The sequence below is a fragment of the Agelaius tricolor genome, unplaced genomic scaffold (assembly GCF_023055355.1).
Source record: "Agelaius tricolor isolate 1412-34295 unplaced genomic scaffold, bAgeTri1.0.p SCAF_12, whole genome shotgun sequence".
Classification (NCBI taxonomy): domain Eukaryota; kingdom Metazoa; phylum Chordata; class Aves; order Passeriformes; family Icteridae; genus Agelaius; species Agelaius tricolor.
Window position 1 is genome coordinate 11,453,917 of NW_027269272.1, and position 22,595 is coordinate 11,476,511.

General features: G+C 39.0%; 1 protein-coding gene across 1 annotated transcript in view; it reads right to left on the reverse strand.

Annotated features, from left to right (window-relative positions):
• Window positions 1-18,335, reverse strand: part of DNER (delta/notch like EGF repeat containing) — a 107,907-nt gene extending 89,572 nt beyond the window's left edge. The window contains exon 1 of the mRNA XM_071437573.1: window positions 17,948-18,335. Coding sequence (XP_071293674.1) covers window positions 17,948-18,190 — 243 coding nt within the window. The 5' untranslated portion in view covers window positions 18,191-18,335. The remainder of the gene's footprint in view (window positions 1-17,947) is intronic.
• Window positions 18,336-22,595: the final 4,260 nt, after the last annotated feature.

The window sequence follows — 22,595 nt, forward strand, 5'->3', positions numbered from 1 at the left end:
AATTGCTTTGCATGTGCATTGTTTAATGCATGAATGATTTGAGCAATTAAGAGCCAGAGGTGCTGCTTAGTTTCCATCCTTTTAGAACCCAGGAAAATCTAGTGAAATAAAGCAATGATTCTCAACTGGACTCATGCAGTCTGAAACCATTCAGTGTGTCTTCTGAAAAAAGAAACCATGTCAAACATGCCTATGATCCTAGGGTTTAACAGGTATCACTTTTATACTTTTGGACTATCAATATGGCATTAATTTTCAAGCATATTTCAAAACAGCAAGAACACTTACTTTGTGGATGTCTATAGAACCAGAGCATTTATAAGCAATTCTTTCATATGATGGATTACAACTGAGAAATTTTATTTCATTCTTTAAAAAATCAACTAAGCATTCAACCATTCAGTTAAGACGGCACCAATAATTTCCCCTAAGTAACTTAGATAAGAATATATAGTATCCATTTATGTGTCTAGTGAAGAAGCATTTCTCTTGAGAAATCAAATTGGTTTTTTCACTTTTTACCATCATATGGTTCTATTTCCACCAACCAAAAAACTACTTTTACTTTAAGAATGACACGTACATGCAAAATGGAAACATAGATAAAACATTATACTTTTTACAGGAATAAGATATTTCTGAATTTCTAGGAAACAGAGTTGAATTATGGTACAAGAAAAACATAACAATGCTTATCACTCAGTGCTTTTCACTGTATTGCAACAACAATATTATTATATAAATTATATATAATATGAAAATATTAATTTTAGAAGCCAGATAAACATAAGTACTTGTAACTAATTAGTTACCCATATTCAGAATGAAACAGGATCTTTTTATATTAATTCTAAGAAGGCAAATTAATTAGGACACTTCAGCACTCATGGACACTTAAAGTTACTGAAATGTGAGGGTAATTTTGCTAGATAAATATCTAAAAGACTCTCAGGGCACCAGCCTCAAAACTGGTATCATTGAACACTTTTACTGGTCTTACCAGCTGGCCTGAACTGACACCAAGGGGAAACAGTTAAAGGACCTGACAGTGACTGGTGTATAAACCAAAACACATCAGTTGCAAAACTCTACGGTTTTCAAAACACTGATTTTAAAAATGTGCTGAATTGGATTTTTGACTTTTAGATTTCATATGCTTTCCTAAAGAAGAGATGACATTCTGATAACTACTGGAATATTTTTTTATTACTGCAGCTATTACATCAAGTTCAAAACATTTTGTTAAAAATGCCAACCCATTTTGCAAAGTTCTTTGTCTAAATAGTTACATCTTACATATACATATTCTGGTTCCTAAATTTTGCATATTTTGTTTAAAAGTTATGAGGTATTTCTCATTGTTAATTGAAAAACAGATGGAAGGATAAACTTTGTGAATCTATATGATAGTTCCTTTTTTCAGATGAACTATCTGATTTTGTCCTTCAGCATCCCAGACACCTGAATTTAAATTGCAGAGGAATGGAGATAAGAGCACAGACACCGTGTCTCTGATGCACCAACCATGAAGCTGGTAGAGCCAACATGCACCAAGCCTGGCTTCTTTCAGACAATGCACACTGTCCTGTGGGGAGAGTCTCCTGGAGAAGGCTCATTCTCTCCATCAGACCAAGTTACAGAAGGCTGTCTTTGCATGGGAGCCAGAGTAGCAAGGAGAAACAGCCATTATTACAAATAATAAACACAATTTCTTACTTCCAAGAAATGTCAATTATTACTTGTAAATAAATGATTATTTATACATATATTGTTTGTAAAAGAAAAAAATTCTTCACTTCAACCAAGTCCAGGAAAGGCAATTGGCTGACGATCAAATATTGATTTGCAATTTGTAGGCAAACAGCTGGGAGAAAGCTGGATGTGCATCAGCATTTATAGAGAGCTGACCTGGCAGCCAGGGAAAAATGAGCAGGAAAAGATTTCTGCATCTGTAGGTTACTGTAATTAGTAAAGAGCATTCTGTGAAAATTCTAAGACACAGAATCAGAACTGGCTCATTTTATTCACATAAAACAATAGAATTCCATGTGGACAATTTGATGACTACATTCAGCTTTCAGTTGTTAGCAGATTTTTTAGGGTGGAAAATAAGCAGACTACAGATGGGGAAAACATTGGAGCTGGCTCAGCAGGGTTAATTGTGGCATGATGCTGCATTACCAGTCAGCTGCAGTGCCTCAGCACCACACTCCAGGGACCAGGGTAATTGTGCATGGAGCTGGCAGGGAGTCAGGAGCTTTGTTAGCTCCTGATCAGCATTAACCATTCTAAATAAAGCTCAGCTCTACGCAGACAAATGTAGGTGACTCCACATGATCCTCATCAGTACCCTGGAGCTTTCTTCCATGTGGAGTATGCTATTTCCCCAATAACAGATAATGGAAAGTGACTACTAGCAGGAGAAAGATTTTGTCCAAAAGTGTTCCACTACAGTTTCAGCCTTCAGTTTTTCTGTACAGAACTTCCTCAAATTGTACAAGGGAAGGAGGAAGTTAGGAGAAGAAAGCAGACCTTTGCAGTTTCACAGATGCACAAACAAAAACCCTGCAATAAAGTGAAAAATAGAATTTGTATTTGGTGTGCTTATTACTACTGAGTAAAAAGGTTTCATCATAATAAGAGGAGTTTTAACCATTACTGAGAATTCCGTAAGGTTGTAGTCCACACAAAGGAACACTTTCAGGGATTCAGAACCACTCTACAGAAATTAAGACAAACTAAACAAATAATTCACCAGAATAACGTCCTGTAACAAGGTAAACTGGTAAAAGGAAAAATAAAAGGGGGACAAAATGAAGGCCTAAATACAAAGGGATACAAAATTAAGACTTTGGCACAACTAAACATAGCACCAAAATCACCAGATTGCTGGAGATTTATTACTAAAACACTTCTAGAATAAATCTGATAGGGACAATATGGAAAGTAAATTAGTATCAGCAAGTAAAAAGCTACAGTACCTATCAGCTCTGAAGAAGACCTCTATAAGCTCTAAAAGGTCACCATATTGTTAAATTGTACAAGAAAGTTGGCAATATTTGGAATGAAAAATACAGAGTCCATTTTGTAGTCTGAAGATCTATATTTTTCTTATATGATCAAGAGATTTCCAAAGTGAAACGTGAGTATATGTTATTCCAACATTATAGACATACAGAAACTTTTGATCCTGCAGAAAATTGTGAGAAAATTTCTAGGGGCAGATTATAAATCAAGCCTTGCAACATCACATTTCCAAACCTTTAGATCAAAAAACAACAATGTTAACAGATCAGACAGAAGACAAGGAAGAATAAGCAGGGTGAGGACAGGATTTTTTTCTTACATCTATTAATTATTTGTAGCCAGAATTATTTTATCTGAATTGACCAATAATGTGGTCTTGCAGATATTAATCCCTATTGCAGTCTATTGATCCGATGCACAATCAGCTGAGTGCAATGAAACAGTCTTTAATTAGGAATTTTAATATGCCTGCAAAACAGACTCTTATTTCTTTCTTTCTTCATTCATCTTGAATCATATCAAATATTTTATCTTCACACAGAATCCAACATAGAACTGACCCTATAGCGATACACAATGAAAACATTTTAAAAAAATTTTAAAAAGCACAAAACCCAAGGGCACCTAGAACAAACTGTGCGTACCACATCTATACAGCATAGCAAATGATTCAAGGTTTCAGAGCAAGGCCTCTGAGCTGCACTGCTCTATTCAAGCCATTTCAGAGTACCTGGGGAAATGAGCTTCTTGAAGACTGTCAGCAGCATCACAATCCACTGTGAAAAAATTAAACCACACTTGCCACACCACTGGGTATATCTGCATGTATATAAATGATGGGAGTCCAATTCAACTGCTAAGCTCAAATGCATCACGGTAGATGATTATTTTAAATGTTGCTAGAAAGAAGTTATTGTTACACAGCTTCAACAATAGATTATTCTAAATCTATTCCAAAACCCATACAAAAATGGAATCTCAGATTTTACTTACACTATCAATCTGCACTGAGTTATCACAAGTGTAGAAAAATAAGAAAGTTGCTATCTGGTCTAATTAGTTGAAACAAAACAGGAAGATGAATTGCAGCACTATTAAGAGTCCTTTTGTCATCTGATTTTCCAGAAAGCATTTTTAATTTCATAGTGAAATCTTGAAAACAAATTTGTTCAGAATGATGCCTCTGTGCTTCATAGGATTTTTAAATACAATTCCCATTCTCAGCTAGCTTGGTGGTAGGAGCCATCTACTTGCTCCAGAAACATCCTTCCAGAATAAACAGGAACAGTAAAACAATTGTGAAACTGTAATTACAACTGGAAAAACTCATTGAAGGACTTAGTCCCTCAGAAATTCAATCTTACAAATAAAATCAAAAATGATCAGCTGTGAAGAATTACAAAGACTGACTCCCAACACATTTCACAAAAAGGAATTTTAGAGAAACTTCTTTTCTAGAAGAATCCTCTGCTCGATCTGCAATAAGAAGGGATGCAATCCACTCACACTTCCAAACTGATGTAGATGACTATGCAATATGACAGCAAAAAGGCACATGACCTCCACATTAGTTATTGACCAAAGCAGAAATGAGATCTAAAAAGGCTAAAGACCTAAATACATTCTAAAATAACAGTATTACTTAATGTTCATAAGTGAAAGTCATAAGTGAAAGTCATAAGTGAAAGTCATGGTTAAGAAGATATTCAGAAACAGGGAAATCTACTAAATTTGTCAAACATTGAGCAAGTATCACTAAATTTTTCAGAACTAATATGTAGGGATTATTTCTAGCTGGTAAGTCACTGCTGAGGTTATTTATGCTGAGCAAAAATATTTTACCTATAAGTCCATAATTTGTTTAATAGGGGTTAGTGAAAACTAACTGGATCACTCTAGTTAATTCTCTAGAATTCACTATGGAAACGCAAATCAGATTTGCTACAAAAAAAAAGGTAATGAGAATAAATATTATTATATTTGGAAACTCATCAGCAACAAAACCTATTTTTTTCTCTAAATTATCTGCTTCTTGTATATCCCAATTCATACCGTAATGACAAAAATTAGTTCTTAATATTTCTATTCATGTGAAATCCTATGGCAGATGTCTAACTATGTCTGTTTCTGTACTAAAGGAGAATGCTGGCCTTCAAAGAAGCAAAATTCAAAAATCCATACAGATGGCTAAAAATAATGTGCGTTGCTGTATCCACATGAACAATGGTATATAGTATTATAATAGGACCAGAAAATTTCATAATCCTTTCATACCTGTGAGAGTGCTAAGGACACCTGGAACACTATGCAGCATCATTAATACATTTATTCAGACCTGGAATACAGGCAGGTGCTAGAGGAAAGGCCAGCAGTCAAATTCTCTGATATATTATGTGAATTCACCTGGCTGAGACACAGAAAATTCAAACCAACTATCCTTTTAGTTATACCTAAAGAACTGTCAGTACTAAAAGGCAAATCCCACAATGCCATTGAAATGCGAGTCAAGCAAGAAAATAAGCTATCAGACTTTTTCAGAATCTAAATCCTCTTTGTCTAAGAAGAAAATAAAAACTATTTTTGGCAGCTAACTTTATTTATGCAACTCACAGTTAAAAGACAGCACCAGAAGCTACAGAAATTACATTCCTGCAACTGCAGAGAACAGATGCCAAAGCATCAAACAAACTGGGAATCGAACAGATGTTATTCTGATAAAGGTAGAGGAAAACCAGAAAAACATACCTAGAGAATATTTCAAATAGATTGCCTTCTAATGGTCGTTTGAAGTACATATTTACTCATCTAGCTAGCATCCTCAAAAGTATTCCTCACCCTGTGAAAGTCAAAGGCAAGGGCAGCTTTGTGCTCAGGAGCAGCACTGCTGTGGGAGTGGATGCCAGAGCAGGGCCCCAGCCCAGCTCTCCCTTTCCAAACCATCCAACACAGCAATGCAAACTTCCCTTGCTCAGAGCAGATTCTGTACATGAAATCAAAGCTTCTGTAACTGTCAGACTCCAGAGCACAGACACAAGTGCTTTGTCATTAAGCCTGAATGTATTGATTTTCTCATTCTATGATGAATATTTACAGCAAATATTTCAGCTTATCTGTTATACAAGCTTAAAATTCATTCATAAAGTTTAACTTTTGTCCTTTTTTTTTTCCCCCAAAGCTTCCTGTATTTCATGTCTTAACTAAAGAAAGGCAAACACAGTATTATGTGTTTGCTCCACACTCATCTTCATCCCACTTACTCCATGAGGTTTAAAGGGACTATGAATGACTTGTTATTCTACTCATCCATAATTGGAGTAGAATGACTGCAAATTAGTTTCTGCACTTGGAACATCCCTACATACACTTTGGTTCCCTCTGGGTTGACATGATTGTCTTTAGAAAGAAAGCAAATTCTTCCAAAATGAGGGATACCAGTTTCATCAGCTCAGCTTGATCAGCAATCAACCTTACACCTTTACAATTCCCTTGAAAAACAGAAAACCTCATCTCTGTTATTTTAAAGAGACTGGGAAAAATAAACTGTGCAGATCAGCAACTGGTACTCAACAATTTTACAGTTATCTCCAAAATTGGATCAGGTAATGGCAAGTTTAGCATATAAATCAATACACCATTAAATACTCAAAAACTTTTCTCTCCAGACACCACAAGTGATAGAAACTTCTAGCTGAACATAGGGGTTATCAGAAAATGACAATTCATTGATTAAAATGGGTTTTGTGCTGGCACCTCTGATCAGAGGAGGCCAAATCACAGATGTGTTTCTGACAGACACTTTGCCTCCCTACTGCAGCACTAATGTTCTGCTCCAAGATCAGGGAATGCTGCCCCTTGAAGCCCTCAGCTGCAGCCCCACTCTCCGAATCAGAGAGGAGGATTTCAAAACCATAAGAGTGCCAGGGTAACTTGAAGTTCTCAAGACTTCACAGAACTGCCCTGCTCACTGCCAGAAGCCTCTGCCAGCCAGCAGCTCTCACAACTCAACAGCTGCTGGCAGGAAAGGCCCCACCTCCAAGTGGGGTGAACTTCCACACCGTAGGCAAGGAGCTTAGGAAATCTGAGAATACAGAATGCAGCTGGATGCAAATGTATCTTGGAAAAGAAAAATGTCCTCAGAACTAGAAATCTGAACCTGGAAGATGCTGCAGAACTCATTACAAAGTGAAAAGCACATACATCATGCAAAAATAACTAAGATGCTACATTTGCATTTGCTGTGTGTCACATACTAAGGTTTGTTAGCACAGCTGTCATTCCAGAGTATCCTTCAATTGATTAGTATGATGATTTACATTATGTCTCATGTAAACATAAAACATGGTTAAATCACTCACAAATATGTTACATTAACAGAAAAGCCTCCATGTTCCTAAATGAAAACCAGCAAGGTTTGGACCATACCCTGGTTTGCTACGAACTGCAGCCAGCAGGACTTGACAATCCGAGAGCAAACTAGCGGCAGATCTCTCCTGCTGTTCTTAAGCAGGCCTTTGTGAAAAGGTAGAATCACTGTAACTAATGATCCATCCTTTCTCACTCACCTACAGAAAATAAAATTATGACATTTGATGATTGCAGGGGAAGATGTTTAACTGGGGAGAAAGGTGTTTTGGAATCAAACAGCACAGCTGACCTTGTTCCTGCGTTCTTTCACCTTAGAGAATTTCTTTGGTACATTCCAAGAAACTAAAGCTCAAATGGTTACTGAAATAACAATTTCTAAACTTACAGTTAATATTTTCATAGACAAAAAAATTACTATGAGTTTACATCAGCTTTAAGTGATATCACAGTCAAGTCCCAAGCACCCTTCTAAAGATGTTCCATATTTTTAAAATCCTCTGTACAAGCCAGGTCCCCACAAATCCTCAGAAAGATTAACCAGAATTTCTGTAACATCAGCTCGGTACCTTTCCATTACTTTTAAAAGGCAATAATTAGACAAATTTTAACATTAGAATCTATTACAGTCATGTAAATTAAGTCAATTTGTCCTTCCTTCAATTAAACATGTTAATTTCCCAGGGGACTCAACACCATTTTCTTCAGTTGTCACATATGCCATCATCACACAGTACACTGTAGCCTTAAAAAGAATTAATCAAGTATCTGATCTTACAGACCCTGCCCATGTCAGTAAACCTCATGTAACCCAACTCCCTGAAATTCAAAGACATTCTCAAATGAGAAAGTTTCTCAGATCCCCACATACCAGAACACAACCTTGGTGTTCCATAATCACAATAAATGCCAGAAAACTCTCTTGTGACCAGACAGCAAAATTAGAAATCTCAACACAAAATGCATTTAGCTCATAAACTATTATTAGACTTTTACATAGCCTTCTTCTTTCTGTTTAATGTTCAGTTTGTCTGAAAACGGTTACATTTGCCTGAAAGTTAGATTACAATAGAAGTATAAGTATATAGTTAATCACAAGTTATTAATAGACTGCTAGGTGTGTAAGAAACCTAAAAAATTTGTTTTGGCTCACCATTACAGAAATTCATTCACTAATTTGATTTTGATAAAGGTATTTCACAATTTGCTTAATTTCTTCAGCAGAAGAAACCATACATCACCTTTAAAGCAAAAATAAAAATAAAATTTGCATTAATTTTTAAAGATTTGCTGAATTGAATGCACAAATCATTAAGGCTGAATAAGAAACTGAAGAATTGTCATTGTGGTTCTTGGTGATAGCTACTGTCCTTATGGACAAACACAACCAATAAATATTTCAAAGGGAGATCAAAGCAACATACCAAGTCTGGAAAATTACAAAAAATTGTCCATTTATATTCCTTAGCCACATGATTTAATTAATAGCTGAAGCCCAAAAGAATTTAACTGCCTCACTGATACTGGTTTTTTAAGGGATTGTCCTTGTCACAAGATTACCTTTGGACTCTTCCTGTTTGTGTAAAAGTGAACATGACGTCCATCCCACATTACACAAATCTTTCCATATCTGCTACTGATCTTTCTCAGGGTGCTCTCTTTCTGCCTTCTCTATCTTGTAAATAAAGTTACCCCAATGTGATTTCAGGGAACCAAGCACTATTTGTTCATAGAAGGGAACAACATTTTGCTCTCTTGTGACTTTATCTGCACACCTTTAAATTGCATGTTGAACACTCAGGTTCAGTGAAGATTCCACCACATACACCCACCAAAACTTATGGATATTCCTCCCAAAGAATCAGACTTTAGTTATTTATTCAGAATAGGCATGGTTGAGTGAAGTTATTCCTCCTCTTGTACACTTGTGTGAACAAGCTTCAGCTTTATTAGATGCAGCACAAAGGACCAGATAAGGGCTACCTGCCTGAAAGAGAGGCTTGTTGGAAAGAATAGGAACCCTATCTCGTTACTTTCTTTATAGCTATTGTTCCTACAGCTACCCCAAAGTCTTCTCAAACTGACAATACATGAGGTACAACAAAGTTCTCAAAATCACTAACAGTCAGTGGTCTTATCTCAGTAAAACAACCCCACTTTCACTGTCAATTGGAATTCTGTTCATACCTTATTCAAGAGCACCTTGTTCACAAACACCTTTGCTACAGAAGTCTTTGAAACACTGGTCATTGATATATTGCCCTGTTTCCAGTGGGAAAGAACATTATGAAACTAAATTCATCTGTAAACTGCTAGACTGAATATTTGCCAGATATAAAAATAGTCCAAGTGGTTGATTTTTTTTCTTTAATAAGAAGGTTTTTTTCATTAGAATTTAAATATATCCTGATAGGATCACTGATGTGTAATTCAGAATCTGGCATTTCAATACTATGCTTCCTTATAAAGTACTTCTCACTCAGCAGTCTTAGAGCCTTTATATTTATTCACAAATTAACCTTTTGAAAACCCAGGATTAACTGAATTTACAGAGGAGAAATGGAAGTAAGAAGGTTCTATGAGTTTTTGCCCAGTGTGACTCAGCAAGGCAGTGAGAATTGCAAGCACCAAATCCTGATATCCCCATTCCTAGCCACTATGTATCAATTCCAGACCTTTCTATAGAATTTACAGCTACTTTTTCAGGGTTTACACCAGAATATAATATTAAAAATACATTATATTTGTCACAGCCTGTATTATAATAAAGCATACGAAGGTCAACTTGAAAAATAATATAGGGCAGTGATATGTACTGCTTAGCTCAAATAGGATCCATATGCAGCACACAAATCAGCTTTTGAGTGCCTGAGTGCTTCTTTGTAAGAGACTACACTCAGCCAATGGAAAAATTAAAGAGTTTTCTGATCAAGCAAACATTACTTTCTCAATGTTTATTTTGATGTACCTTTCGCTTGTTACAAAACTGTTGGAAAATTACAACTGAATCACAGTTCAAGATTTTTTTCCTAATAACACAATTACAATTTATGTTTTGTGAATTCATATTGAAAAATGAATATTTTCGCTCCAGAGAATGTTTATTTTGGATTTTACATCATTCCAGTAATGTATAAATTGGAAAAACTATACAGAAACACAAAGCTGAATAAACTACTTCTTTTCCTTAAAAAACAATACAAGATTCTTAATTAACAATGCTCTACAGTGTCAAATGCACATAATAAACTGTTTTTACCTTCAGATTTTGACTTAAATGCCACTAAGAAATTTTAACACAATTAGCCCTACTTTTGCCAAAAAATGTGCTTTCAACTGATGCTGGTGCACTGGAAATTTGGGGATCACCATACCACTGGGCAGGCTGCTGAGCTCAGCTTACCACATCAACCAAAAGTATGTAAAAAAAATTTAATATTATTGAAGCCTTTCTTCTAGTACAGTTGTCAAGAGAACAGGTAACCTCCCAGCATACATAAAAATGGGATTTAGCATTGCACTAAACCTTTTTTAGATTAACCAACAAACAGGAATATCATTAACTGACTTACTCAGTTCAGAAAGAGCACTGCAAAAAGAAAAATATTCACTAAATGCACACAGAGGGAAGAGTGTAATAACTCATTTTTAAAGGGAAAAAATACAACAGGGGAATGCAATTACATTGAAAGACAGAAAATGAAAACTAGCAGAATTATTTTTTACCACTCAATTAAGATATGGGATTAACTGGAACACAAATGTAACACAAAATATCATGGGAGTTTGATATTTAACAAGTACAGAGTGAGCTGTGAGAACACCAAAAGCAACCGCAAAACCAAAAACCAACAAATATATGTTTGTGGTCAAGTGGACACTGTTTTCAGCAGACCCATATCTGCCTATTAAAACAGAATTTTAATTTTAATTAATCATCTTCTAAGATTTCTAGACTCATGACCCCATGATCAACCAAGATCCTGCAAAATGCCACTTCTGACATTACTGAAATTACTGCTACTCCTGTAACACTGAACCAAGGCATTCAACTCCTCTTCCACTGGGAACCTGCTCCACTAAAGATGAGTTCCAGAGCTCCATAATGTACACATGACAACATCAAGTTAGATTATTTCAAAGGAAAGTAAAACAATGATGGTTTTTAAGCAGATATGATTGCAAACAGATTCTCTTAGATCAAAGAGCATAAACTGCAATAAAATACAACATGTGAAAAGCTGAAGCACCTTAGCATAGCATATCTTCCACTATTATTCTATTATTTTACACCTGATCCAGCTTTTTGCAATCTTTAATCATAAAAAAATTATTGTATTGAAAGCAACACATGAAACTTTCATTTATATGATGGAATTTTTCAGAACTTAATAGCTTGCACTATATGTAATGACCTGACTAGCCTTTAAAATGAACTATTTTAATAAATTTAAAGAGAGCCTTTTGAGATATTGGAAAAGACAATACAAAGATTCCAAAGATCAGTGCATAGATGATACCTAAATAAAAACCTCTCATATAACTGTGATAGTTAGGGCTATTACATCATTCCAGTTTTATTCTACAGATATTTACAATAAATTTGTTTAGATCCCATCACAAAAATCACAGCACAACTTTTTATTGACTGCTTAGGAAACTGCTGAGTAGTCTCTTAGATATTTTCACATTATACGCTTCAAGGCAAGATGTTAATTTTAAAAGCTTAAATTTCTGACTGGAAATACATTTCTACTACACTCAGAGAAACCAGATGTTCTAACAACTAAAATAAATTGGGTGAAGAAACTAGTTCTCCTATTTATTTATTTATTTATTTATTTATATACCACACATTGCCACACTGCAGAACTTCACCAGCTCCACTGCCACCCTGGGGATCAGAGCTCATGAGGTGCCTGAACAACACTGCACGTGCAGACCACAGGAACTCACAGAAAACAAATTACACCCATAAGTTCCATGTGACACACAACTGTAAATTGACAAAAACCTCAGCAATGACTGTGCAATGTGAATATGGTCATTTCTGACTAAAGGAGATGTAAACTAAGTGTCCTGGAATTCATTTTTCAGATATCTAACAGTGACATTGCCTGCTTGCATGGCAAGAAGTTTGTCAGCATCCAGGTACAGTCTAAACTTGATAAACAAATATAACAACAGGGAAATAATTCAGATTTCCAGCAAAGGGGAGGCAGGAACAGGACAAGACTAATAGGCAAATGCAAAATCTAATGGGGAGAAAAAAAATACAGGGGTGTGTACATACAGACTGGTTTAGACTGGAAGGACCCTGAGGGAGTTCTCTGCTCCAAGCCCTGCTCAGGTCACAGTGCTTGGGGTTTTGGGCACTCAGGCCCAGAATCTCCAAGGATGAAGGTCCTACAGCTGTTCTAAATGCCTATTCCAGTGTTTGGCCACCATCATTGCAAGGAATTTTTTCCTTAGATTTCTGGGACTTCCCCTACTATAGCATGTGTGGTGTCCCCTCTCCTTTCACTGATTACATCTGGGAAAATTCTTGCTCCTGTTCTCTATGACCACCCATTATGTGGCTGAGAAGGGCACTTGGATCTCCCTTTGTGGCCTCCAAGTAAAACAACTGAGCTCTCACAGCCTCTTCTCCTACATAGTATATTCATCAGTGCAAATATTTAAATTCTGCTTCCTGAAAGTACTGCAAGAGTGAGCAGAGCTAGTAAGCAGGAAACAACATGGTACCTCAGAACTCAGGCTAAGGACAAACAAAAAAAGAAAATGTACAAATAAAAAAAGAAATTCGAGGCATTTGCTAACTCTACATGTTACCATTATTAAAGGTAAAAGAGCAAACACAGTGGTCACATCACAAAACATTTGAGTCACAATAACCACATAATCTAAGTATATAGCCTTCATTAATGAGTAGAGAATGGGAAAAATAGCATTTTAAATATATTAGAGAATTCATTATTAATTTAAGGACTAGAGACTGTTCACAAGGGATGTCAGCGCTTAATAGAAAACAGGATCATGTGAGGAATTAATCAGGATACTGACACCAAGGTGATTTAGCAGCTAGATTAAAGGATGTCCTTTTACACAGCACTGTCCAGTGCAACCTGAAATAACCTGGCCAATGAAATTCACACTGCTCATGCTGAAGTATTAGACCAGTGAGCCAAGAAACAACAACCCTTCTTCCTGCAGCAGATTGTTAAGTCTGGATTTCTGCATCCAGCACTAAACAGATTACTAGAAATCTACTGAGACAAAAAAAAATTCAAAGAATAAAGAAGCAAAAACCCAACACAAGATAAAAATACAAAAGCAGAGGTCAAAGGACAAAAAATCCTGAAATCCCTGCACTAAAGTCTACAAACATTCAAATACTATGATCAAAGACGAGAATAAATTCATGTGGCATTCAAAAGTACAAAACAAAAGAGAGGGAATGAAGAAGAACAATCAGGCAGAAATTCAGGAGGGAAATAAAAAATAACTTTAAAAATTCTAAAAATAATTATAAGAACAAAATTTAAAATGTAATCTATTGTCCAGTTTTTATAATATCAGTTCCTTCCTTGACTTTTTTAAACTCAGGCTATATCCTTCTCGAATTCCATTATAAAGAAAATGTCCACAGTTATGTCTAAAAATTATTTTCTGTTCTAGGTGTGGAAATACAACCAGTAGAGTAAACACAACAAATCATCCCCAAGACCAGAGAGATCTCTTCGCTACTAAAAGAGTAACTTGAATACCATCTCAAAAATGCCCTGCACCAGTGGCTACCACGCCACGGTCAAAGTGGAACAGTCAGTCATCACTAATCGGACTGGATGGAAGGGAACTGCTGCAAAGTCAGACTGCTGCTTCAGTGTGCTTGGACACCACTTGTTTTCTAGTTTTCATTACCGACAATCTATAAAATAACTAAAAATATATTAAAAAGCAGCAAAGTAAAAAGAACGTGAGAAAATTATCAGCCAAAAGAGAAGGGAAAGAATTAAATTAAAAATACAAGCAAGACAAGCAACTAAAAGCATGTATGACAGTATTTTAAAATACATTCATAATTTAATATTTCTTCATGTGATAGCCTTTTAACAAAATTAGCACTAGCATGGGATCAAATAAATATCATGCAACTCAATGCAATTAGCTAAGTTTCAATTCTGTATTTTTAAGCAAATTCTCAAGTTGATCATGAAGGTTTTTCATTTCCTATCTACTTACTTTGTGCCTTATGTCTCTAAAATTATTTCATGAGGCACTAAGAAAGAATAATTTTTACATACAACTTTCTGGGTCAAGAAAAACAATATTATTGGTTCTATACATCATTAAACATAACAGACTAGTGATTACCTTAGTCATTTAAAAATAAAGATTGTTTTTAAAAGTAAAACACAAAAATTTAGGGATTATAAAGTTAATGGAACTTTAGTATCTGTTCATTTCAGTTTATTTCATCAAATTCTCTCAGTGTAAACCTGAGAAATGGTCAATTTCAAATTCCCACAGAAAAAAGGCAGTTGAATTCACTATAATTTTTGTACAATTTCCTTGGGAATACATGTGATTTCCTTGCTCAGACCAAAGTTTAAGATACTTCAACACAGTAATTCTATGTCTCCCTTACAGACTAGAAGTATTGTAAAGACAAGTGGGGAAAAAATTCAGAACCATGAAAACAAATGGAGGTAAATTAGAGCAATGTCCCACAAAGGGGGAGCAGACAACCCATAATAAAAAAAACCTGAAGTTTCCAAAGCAAAGTATATTCAAACCATAAATAATGTGAGCTATATACAAATGCATAATTCATGGGATGGATGCACTAGAAGGACCTGTAATTTCTGTTGTTAAATAAATAATGAGTAATTATAAAGCAATTATAACATGAAATCATGGAATTGGCTTGCCCCAGTAAAATACAGCACCTGGTGATAGGAAAGCTCTAGACTTTTAGAAGTATCTCATGTGATGTCAGTTTTATTCTTTTCCCATGCCAGCACTAGCATCCACAGATGCATCAAAACCAGTTACAGTAAAATCTTCAGGGGTAAAATTGATGTGCAGTCTCCAGGTTTGACTCTCAGCAATCTTTCTGCATTATCAACTTCACCATGCCCAGCTGACTCACAGGCACATTGAGAACATTTTGTCTTCATTCTAAAATCTTGACACATCTGAGCAGAATCATTGAAATGCTGCCTTCACTACAAGAAGCAACATGAAAGTAATTCTATCCTTTTAGGGAAGCTGGAGTTCCCAAAGAACTCCAGCTCTACCATAAATTCCAAAAATCCAAACTTACTTTCCATGATCTGAGTATTTAAGGACAATAATTCCTATTCTTTCTTTCCTTCCTGGCATTTCCTTCTGTGAGTCCAACTGTTCAGTAACAACTGCAGCATTAAGACAAAAACCCATATCTAGATATATCCCAGTGATACCACCCTGATTTAGCCAATAGTTTTCTCATAACCTGTAATGGCACATGACAAAAAAAAATCCTTAGAGTTATTTTTAAATCATTATAGTTATTTGCTGTCACTGAATTAGAAAACATGACCTTTCTTTGTGGCAGTTTAAGCCATTAGGCATCTGTTAAGGTATCTGAATGAAACCTGATACATCTCTGAGGTATCTGAATGACAGAGCAACACAAGGCATTTATACAACATTTATTTATTCCCTATTTTGATAAAATGAACAAAACCTCAAAGATGGGTGTACTGTGTTTATATTACACCTTTAAAAAACCCTGCCTGGTCTCCAGTTAAAGTTACATTTCAAAACCATATTAACTTTCCAGAACTACCTGGTATCCGCACTTCTACTGCTGATGTGATAGCTAGAAGAGGCACTCGTTTCTTTATCAGTATTCCTTGCAGGGGTCATTACTCACTGTTTTATAAAAAGAAACAAAATGTGTAACACCATGAGCCTCCTGTTATTAGTTAATAGAATGCATAACTGCTCTGAAAACATTGCCTATGTCTTTTATTAGAAAAACAATTAAACCCAGTTCCCCAGGCACAACACTTCACAGGAGGTGTGATGGCAGCAAGTGTTACATTTTACTAGGTCTTCAAAAGGGTCATTAATCTTTCAGTCATCGATCTCAGACACTTAAGTCTAACAGCAACGTGCAGAAGCAAACACACAGCGCTCTCTTTCTCTCCTTGTAGAGATAGAAACAGTAAACTCCTAAGACAAGATCTAAAATAGCCAAAGAGAAATCTATTTAATCCACTTTCATCTCTCTGATTTTACAGAATCTCATTAGTGTAAATATTTTCACTTTCATTGTTACATTGAACCAGCTGAGGCATTTCAAGGGAAGCAGAGAACTCTGTGCATAGTGCTCCTGCTTTACAATGACTCTTACACTCCACTACACATTAAGTCTTCAGTAAACGCATTATCCCTTTTATCTATTCAGCAGTATGGTTCAGATACAACATGACAAAGGAACAAGAAAATAAAGACTAAAACGCTGACTGAAATTACTTGAAGTCATTTGCTTCTATGTCAAATGCACTTACAAGCAAGAGCACTGACAAATGGTCATCAATCCACAGAGCCTTTTGTGCACCACTGTCACAGAAAGTACCCTAGCATATACACATGCACGACACAAACCTCTGTGTACCTGCACCTGCTTGTCCTTATCTGGAAATAGACAGAACTGAGTGTTTGTGAATTTCTTAACATGATAGCAAAGATCCTTAATTGACTAGAGACAAAAGAAAAAAAAAAAAGAAAAAGTACTATTTCATGTTACAATAATTAAATTCAACTATTATATTAACTTAGGTCCCAATATGACCAAGCACATTAGAAAGATATTGCTTACTGCTTCTCTGTATTTTAGATCATTATCCCTACTTTGAGCATTCCAATCTTTCAGAATTCAAGATCAATTCAAAAGGCACCCGAAACGTGGGAGCGAGCACTCCTAGCCTATGAAAATGACTACTGGAGACACGATTTAAGGACTAGCATTCAATGCAATGGATCATCCGCTTCCAAGGACCATCCTTTTCACCTTCCAGTAAGTCAGTGTTAAATAACCTGCGAGGTCTGGGCGGCGGGGGGGCCGAAGTACAGACATTAACCTGGCAGGCACCGGCTGAGCTCAGCCCCATCCTCCCGCACCCCGACCGAGCCCGGAGCCCCAAGCGCTCCATCGGCCGCCCGTGGTCGCGGCTCGCAGCCCGCAGGGCCGGCAGCCCCTGAGGAAGCCCGGGAAGCGCCGGGACCGCCGCAGCCCCGGGTGCCCGCGGCGGCCGGGAACGGAGCCGGCGGGGGGAGCGGCCGAGCGGCGCGGGGGGGACGCGACACCGCCCGCCAGGGACCGGGACCGGCCAGGGCGGCAGGGCCGGCGCCGGGCAGCGGGAAGGGCGGGATGCGGAGCGGGGCAGGGGTGAGGCGGGAGCGGGGGGAACATTGGCTCTGTCCCCGCAGAGCGCGGGGACACCCAAGGGCAGGGACGGGCACAAGGACGCGCAGCGGGCGGGCGGCGCTGAGGCGCGTCCCTTACCTGGCAGGAGTCGCCGGTGACCCCCGGGGGGCAGGTGCAGCTGTAGCCGACCGGGGGCTGGGGCAGGATCAGCTGGAGGCGGCGGGGCGGCGGCAGCGGCGAGCAGGTGCCGTTGTTGCGGCAGGGCTGGCTGAGGCAGGGGTCCCGGCCGGGGGGCGCGGCGCTGGCCGGCGCGGGAAGGCAGGCGCGGCGCTCGGCCAGGGCGAGCAGCAGCAGCAGCAGGAGCGGGGAGGCTCGGGGCATGGCGGCGGGGCGTGCGGGTGCGGGCGCCGCTCCGCTGCTGGCGGCGGCAGGGAGGGAAGGAAGGAAGGAGGGATGGAGGGATGGAGGCAGCGGCCGCCCTGCTGCTCCCGGCCCGCGTTCCCCGGGCAACGGGCGGGCGGGGCCGGGCCGGGGCGGAGCCGCTGCCGCGCCGCCGCGTGACCGCCAGGGGGCGCCGCCCGCCCTCAGCGCGCGGGCCCGGCGGGACGGGCTGAGGGGGCGCGGCCGGGCCGGGACAGCGGGGCCGGGGCCGGGGCCGGGAGTGGGGTCGGGGCTGGAGCTGCAGCGACCCGCCGGGTCAGGCTGAGCCCCAGCCCCATCCCCCGGGCGGGGCGGCGGCGGCCGGGCTGTGCCGAGCTGCCGGGGCACGGGGAGCGGCGCTGCGCCCCGGCCGCTGGCGTGAAACGGGAGCAGCGCGTTACTGAAGTGCCCGAGGGGCGCTCCGGGGCTGCCGGGCCTCCCGCCCGCGCGGCCGGTGCCAGTGACGGGGCAGAGGAGCCCCGCGGGACCGAGCGCAGCCCCGGCTCGGGCAGACAGCCGGGAAGGGACAGTCCTGCGTAACATCAGCTCACTGTTTGCTGCTTGTTTACTGTTTCACAAGTGAAATTCGCAGATGATTACTTTAAAGTTCTGTTGAGACCGAAGCAGGGTCGGATGAAAAGCATAAACACTAATCCTATCATTTCCCATACTGCAAAGAACCTGTTTTCTCAAGTGGGATTACCTACGGCTGACTTTTAAAAATCGATTTTTATTTTACCAGTCGTCTGGGGAATTTTCTGCTATCTCTTACTAGAACTAAGGTACAAGATCTGTAAATCAGCTAACAGAGAGCAGATAGATAACCTCTGTTCTTTGGCCTTCTATTCATTTGCTTCTGCAAAAGTGAAGTATTTGAATTTCTCGTAACTAACAACTTCTCACATCGTCATCGGAGGGTACAGGAGGAATCCTGGCTACAATTTTCGTTAACTTTCACACTTCACGTATGGCCAAAAGCTCTATTACGAGCAGAAGTAACTGGTGATGCTAACTGAACTGAAAATTCGTCAGGGTCTCAAGCAGCTTGACCATGATATTCTGCCCCTGCATCCTGTCCGTGCTCCTTCATCCCCCCAGCCCCGTTCCTCAGGGCTGTCCGTGCCCCTCCATGCTCCCAGCCCTGTTCCTAAATCCTGTCCGTGCCCCTCCATGCCCCCAGCCCCGTTCCTAAATCCTGTCCGTGCTCCTCCATGCCCCCAGCCCCGTTCCTAAATCCTGTCCGTGCCCCTCCATGGCCCCCAGCCCCGTTCCCCTCCTGCAGCGCGTTCGGTGCCGCTCCGGCTCCCTCTGCTGCCTCCGCGCCGGCTGCGGCCCGGGCGCTGCGGTGACCGCTCCGCTCGAACCGACTCCATTTACATTTGACAGGATTTGTTCTTGATAAGTCCAGAGAGGCTGCTGCTTGTCTCCCTGTTATCTTCCCAGTGCTCTGAAATAACTTGTATATATCCCAGGTTGCTCTGGGATTTGCTGGTAAAGCAGCAGGGCTGTAATTCTCTCTGTCCTCCTCCTCAATAAGCTTTGTCCTTTTGCAGTCTCATAGGACTTCACCTTTCTGCACAGGCTGTCGAGGATACTTGTTAATAACAAGCTTTGGCCAGTTCTCTAAAAATTTTATAGAACAAATCATCAAAACCAGACAATCTGAATGTTCTCCTCCCGAACCTGACCCATCTTTCTGCTCAAGCTCTGCTCCTGTCTCATGCTAATTGTGCTGAGCTGCGGACTGATCTTCCCTAACAAAGAGGATGGCTGAACAGTCACTTATGTAGTGACCCTATTTCCAGTTGTTCCTGTACCCCCAAAAGGGTTTGATAATTCTGGTCTATATCTAAGGATTTTTAGGAGTAAGACATTTTAGATAAGCATTGGAAAATATGGTTTCAGGACTGACAGCTACACTAGACAATGAATTCGGTTGGTGGAGTAGCTTGGTATTTGCAGAAAATAACAACTTGAAAAATAAGCTAGTCAGTCAATGCAGCTGACCAAGCAGGACATAACACAGTGCTCTGAGTCAGGTTGTTCATACCTTCATCACAGTTTCCTTAGTTTTTTACAGAATATATAAACAATGTTTACATTACTTTCATATGGAAATACTTAACCTTACAACAGAGGATATTATGCTTACCTAATTAGTAATTTTTGAAATGCTAGTTCTTTTTATGCATATTAATGTTCCAATGTGCATAGTTTAAATAATTTTATAGTCAGGTTTCCATAAACAAATTAATAATCTTAGTATTCAATAAGGATTCAAGCTGTCTCCCTCATTTACACTTGCTAGGATTTGAATTGTATTACCAGCTTAATAGCTTATTAGTGTGGCTTAGATAAGCTACATTACAGCTTAACTATTTATTTTGATGGAGAAGTACTCATCCTCCAGTGGCTTGAAGGAGATTTTGCAGAGATTTTTTTATCTGTTCTGATTAAATATTTAGTAACCAAAAAACCCCTCTCTTATTTGCTAAAAGAAAGCCACATGCTTTAAATGTCTCCCCTGACAACAATGATCTATTTTCTAAATATTGATTATTTCCTTTAAAGCTATTAATTATTGCATTTTTCTTTACTAGCATAGGAGTTAATTTATATAAGAAAGTTACTGTGTTGAGCCTTTTCTGAACAGTGTCTGGACTGTGATTCTTTTGTTGCTTGTTTTGGATCAATTGACAAAGTAACATTTTCCTCAAGCCTCCCTCAGCTTGTGCCTGCTTTACAGCATCTCAGGAGTTCCAGTTCCAAATTGCACAAGGACTGGGACCTTAATAGCACTTTGGAAGTTTCATAAGGGCCTCACTTCAGGCAACTGAAGCCAAATTTTAAAAAAATACCCACTGTCCTCCCAATCCCATTCTGAATAGCAGGCAAAATTAAAGCTACATCCCCTTGAAAATAATTGTTGGAATCACAAATTTTTACTGTTAAAAGTTGTGTTGCATAAGCTTTAAATGCATTTATTAAAAATGTTTGCTGCATGGTTTTAACTTTCTTTTTCCAACCACATAGAGTTTACTGGAATAGAAACTATTAATTTAACTTTGAATGGCCCACACTTCAATTTATCAAAATACTGGAGTACAGATTTAAACACATAAGTAGCCCACAGAATTCAGTAAGAATACTCACCTTGGAAGGAACATGCTCAGGTGTTTCAAATTGGAACTTATTTTGTCTCTCCTTCCTGGGTTTGTGAGGGCAGTTTTTAACCATAGGAGAAAGTTTAAGGCTCTGAACAGAAACAGAATTCTTAAAATAGGTTATTTACTGCTGTAATTGGGTGAGGGAGAAATACTGCTTTATTTCTGTGTGCACCTGAATAATTGCTGGTTTTCTTCTCTCCTGGGACAGCCTGGCACAGACTGGCACACACCTTGCTCCCTGGCAATGTGTGGGGATTTATCTGCTTTTCTACCCAGCTGTTGCATTTATATTTTTTTAACTTGCTCCCCTTCATTAAGCTGTTTGAAAATTGCATGTTTTCTTCTTTTTGTTTGCTAACTCTGCAGTAAGAAGTGGTGATAATGCTGCACATTTGTTTGCACTGTGTGTGTTGTTATTTAATGTCTGCTGGGCAGGGGAGCTGTGATACACACAGGGAGGTGTTAACACAAGAAATATCAAGAGCTGCCAGTCCAGGTAGAGAAACATTCTTCATGGTGGGAATCATAAGTTCTTGGGAGTCATAAATTGTGCTTTAAGACAAAATCCATAGAGCAGAAGTAAAACTCTTCTATCAAGGAGCACAAAGCCACCATGCTATGAAAATTCATGATGTGTGTTTTATCAGTGGCAGAATTTCCCACATCTTCACCTGTTTGCTTGGTTCACAGCAACTTTTATCAGCCTGTGTGGGTTTTATTTATTTTTGGACCAATGAGATAAAATATACACAGTATAGTTATTTCCCAAACAGAACAACTCTCAGATATCTAAGAAAGCTCTTTCTCTAAGGGTTAACAGAGATTTTCTCAATGGCTCGCACACCTTTCACCAAAAAGCTGTACACATCCTTTGAACACAGGCACTCTTCAGTCAAAATGTGGTTTTTGTACTTTTATAGTGCTTTTTATCACCATTTTGTGTGACACCACAGCAAATAATACTGTATGTCATAAAATGAGAAATTTATCATAGGAAAAAACTGATCTGGACCTACCTCTAAGCAAACTGCATCAGGTAGAATTCTGCATATTTATACCAGGTTTGAATTCACCTGTTGGAAAAGTCTCTCACAAAACAGATGTTGCAACCAACACGGGTACTGCTTAAGGTCTTTAAATCCTATGATGTAGATATAACAAAGTAATTAGAATGTATAGGGTTTGCCATTTACAATCTT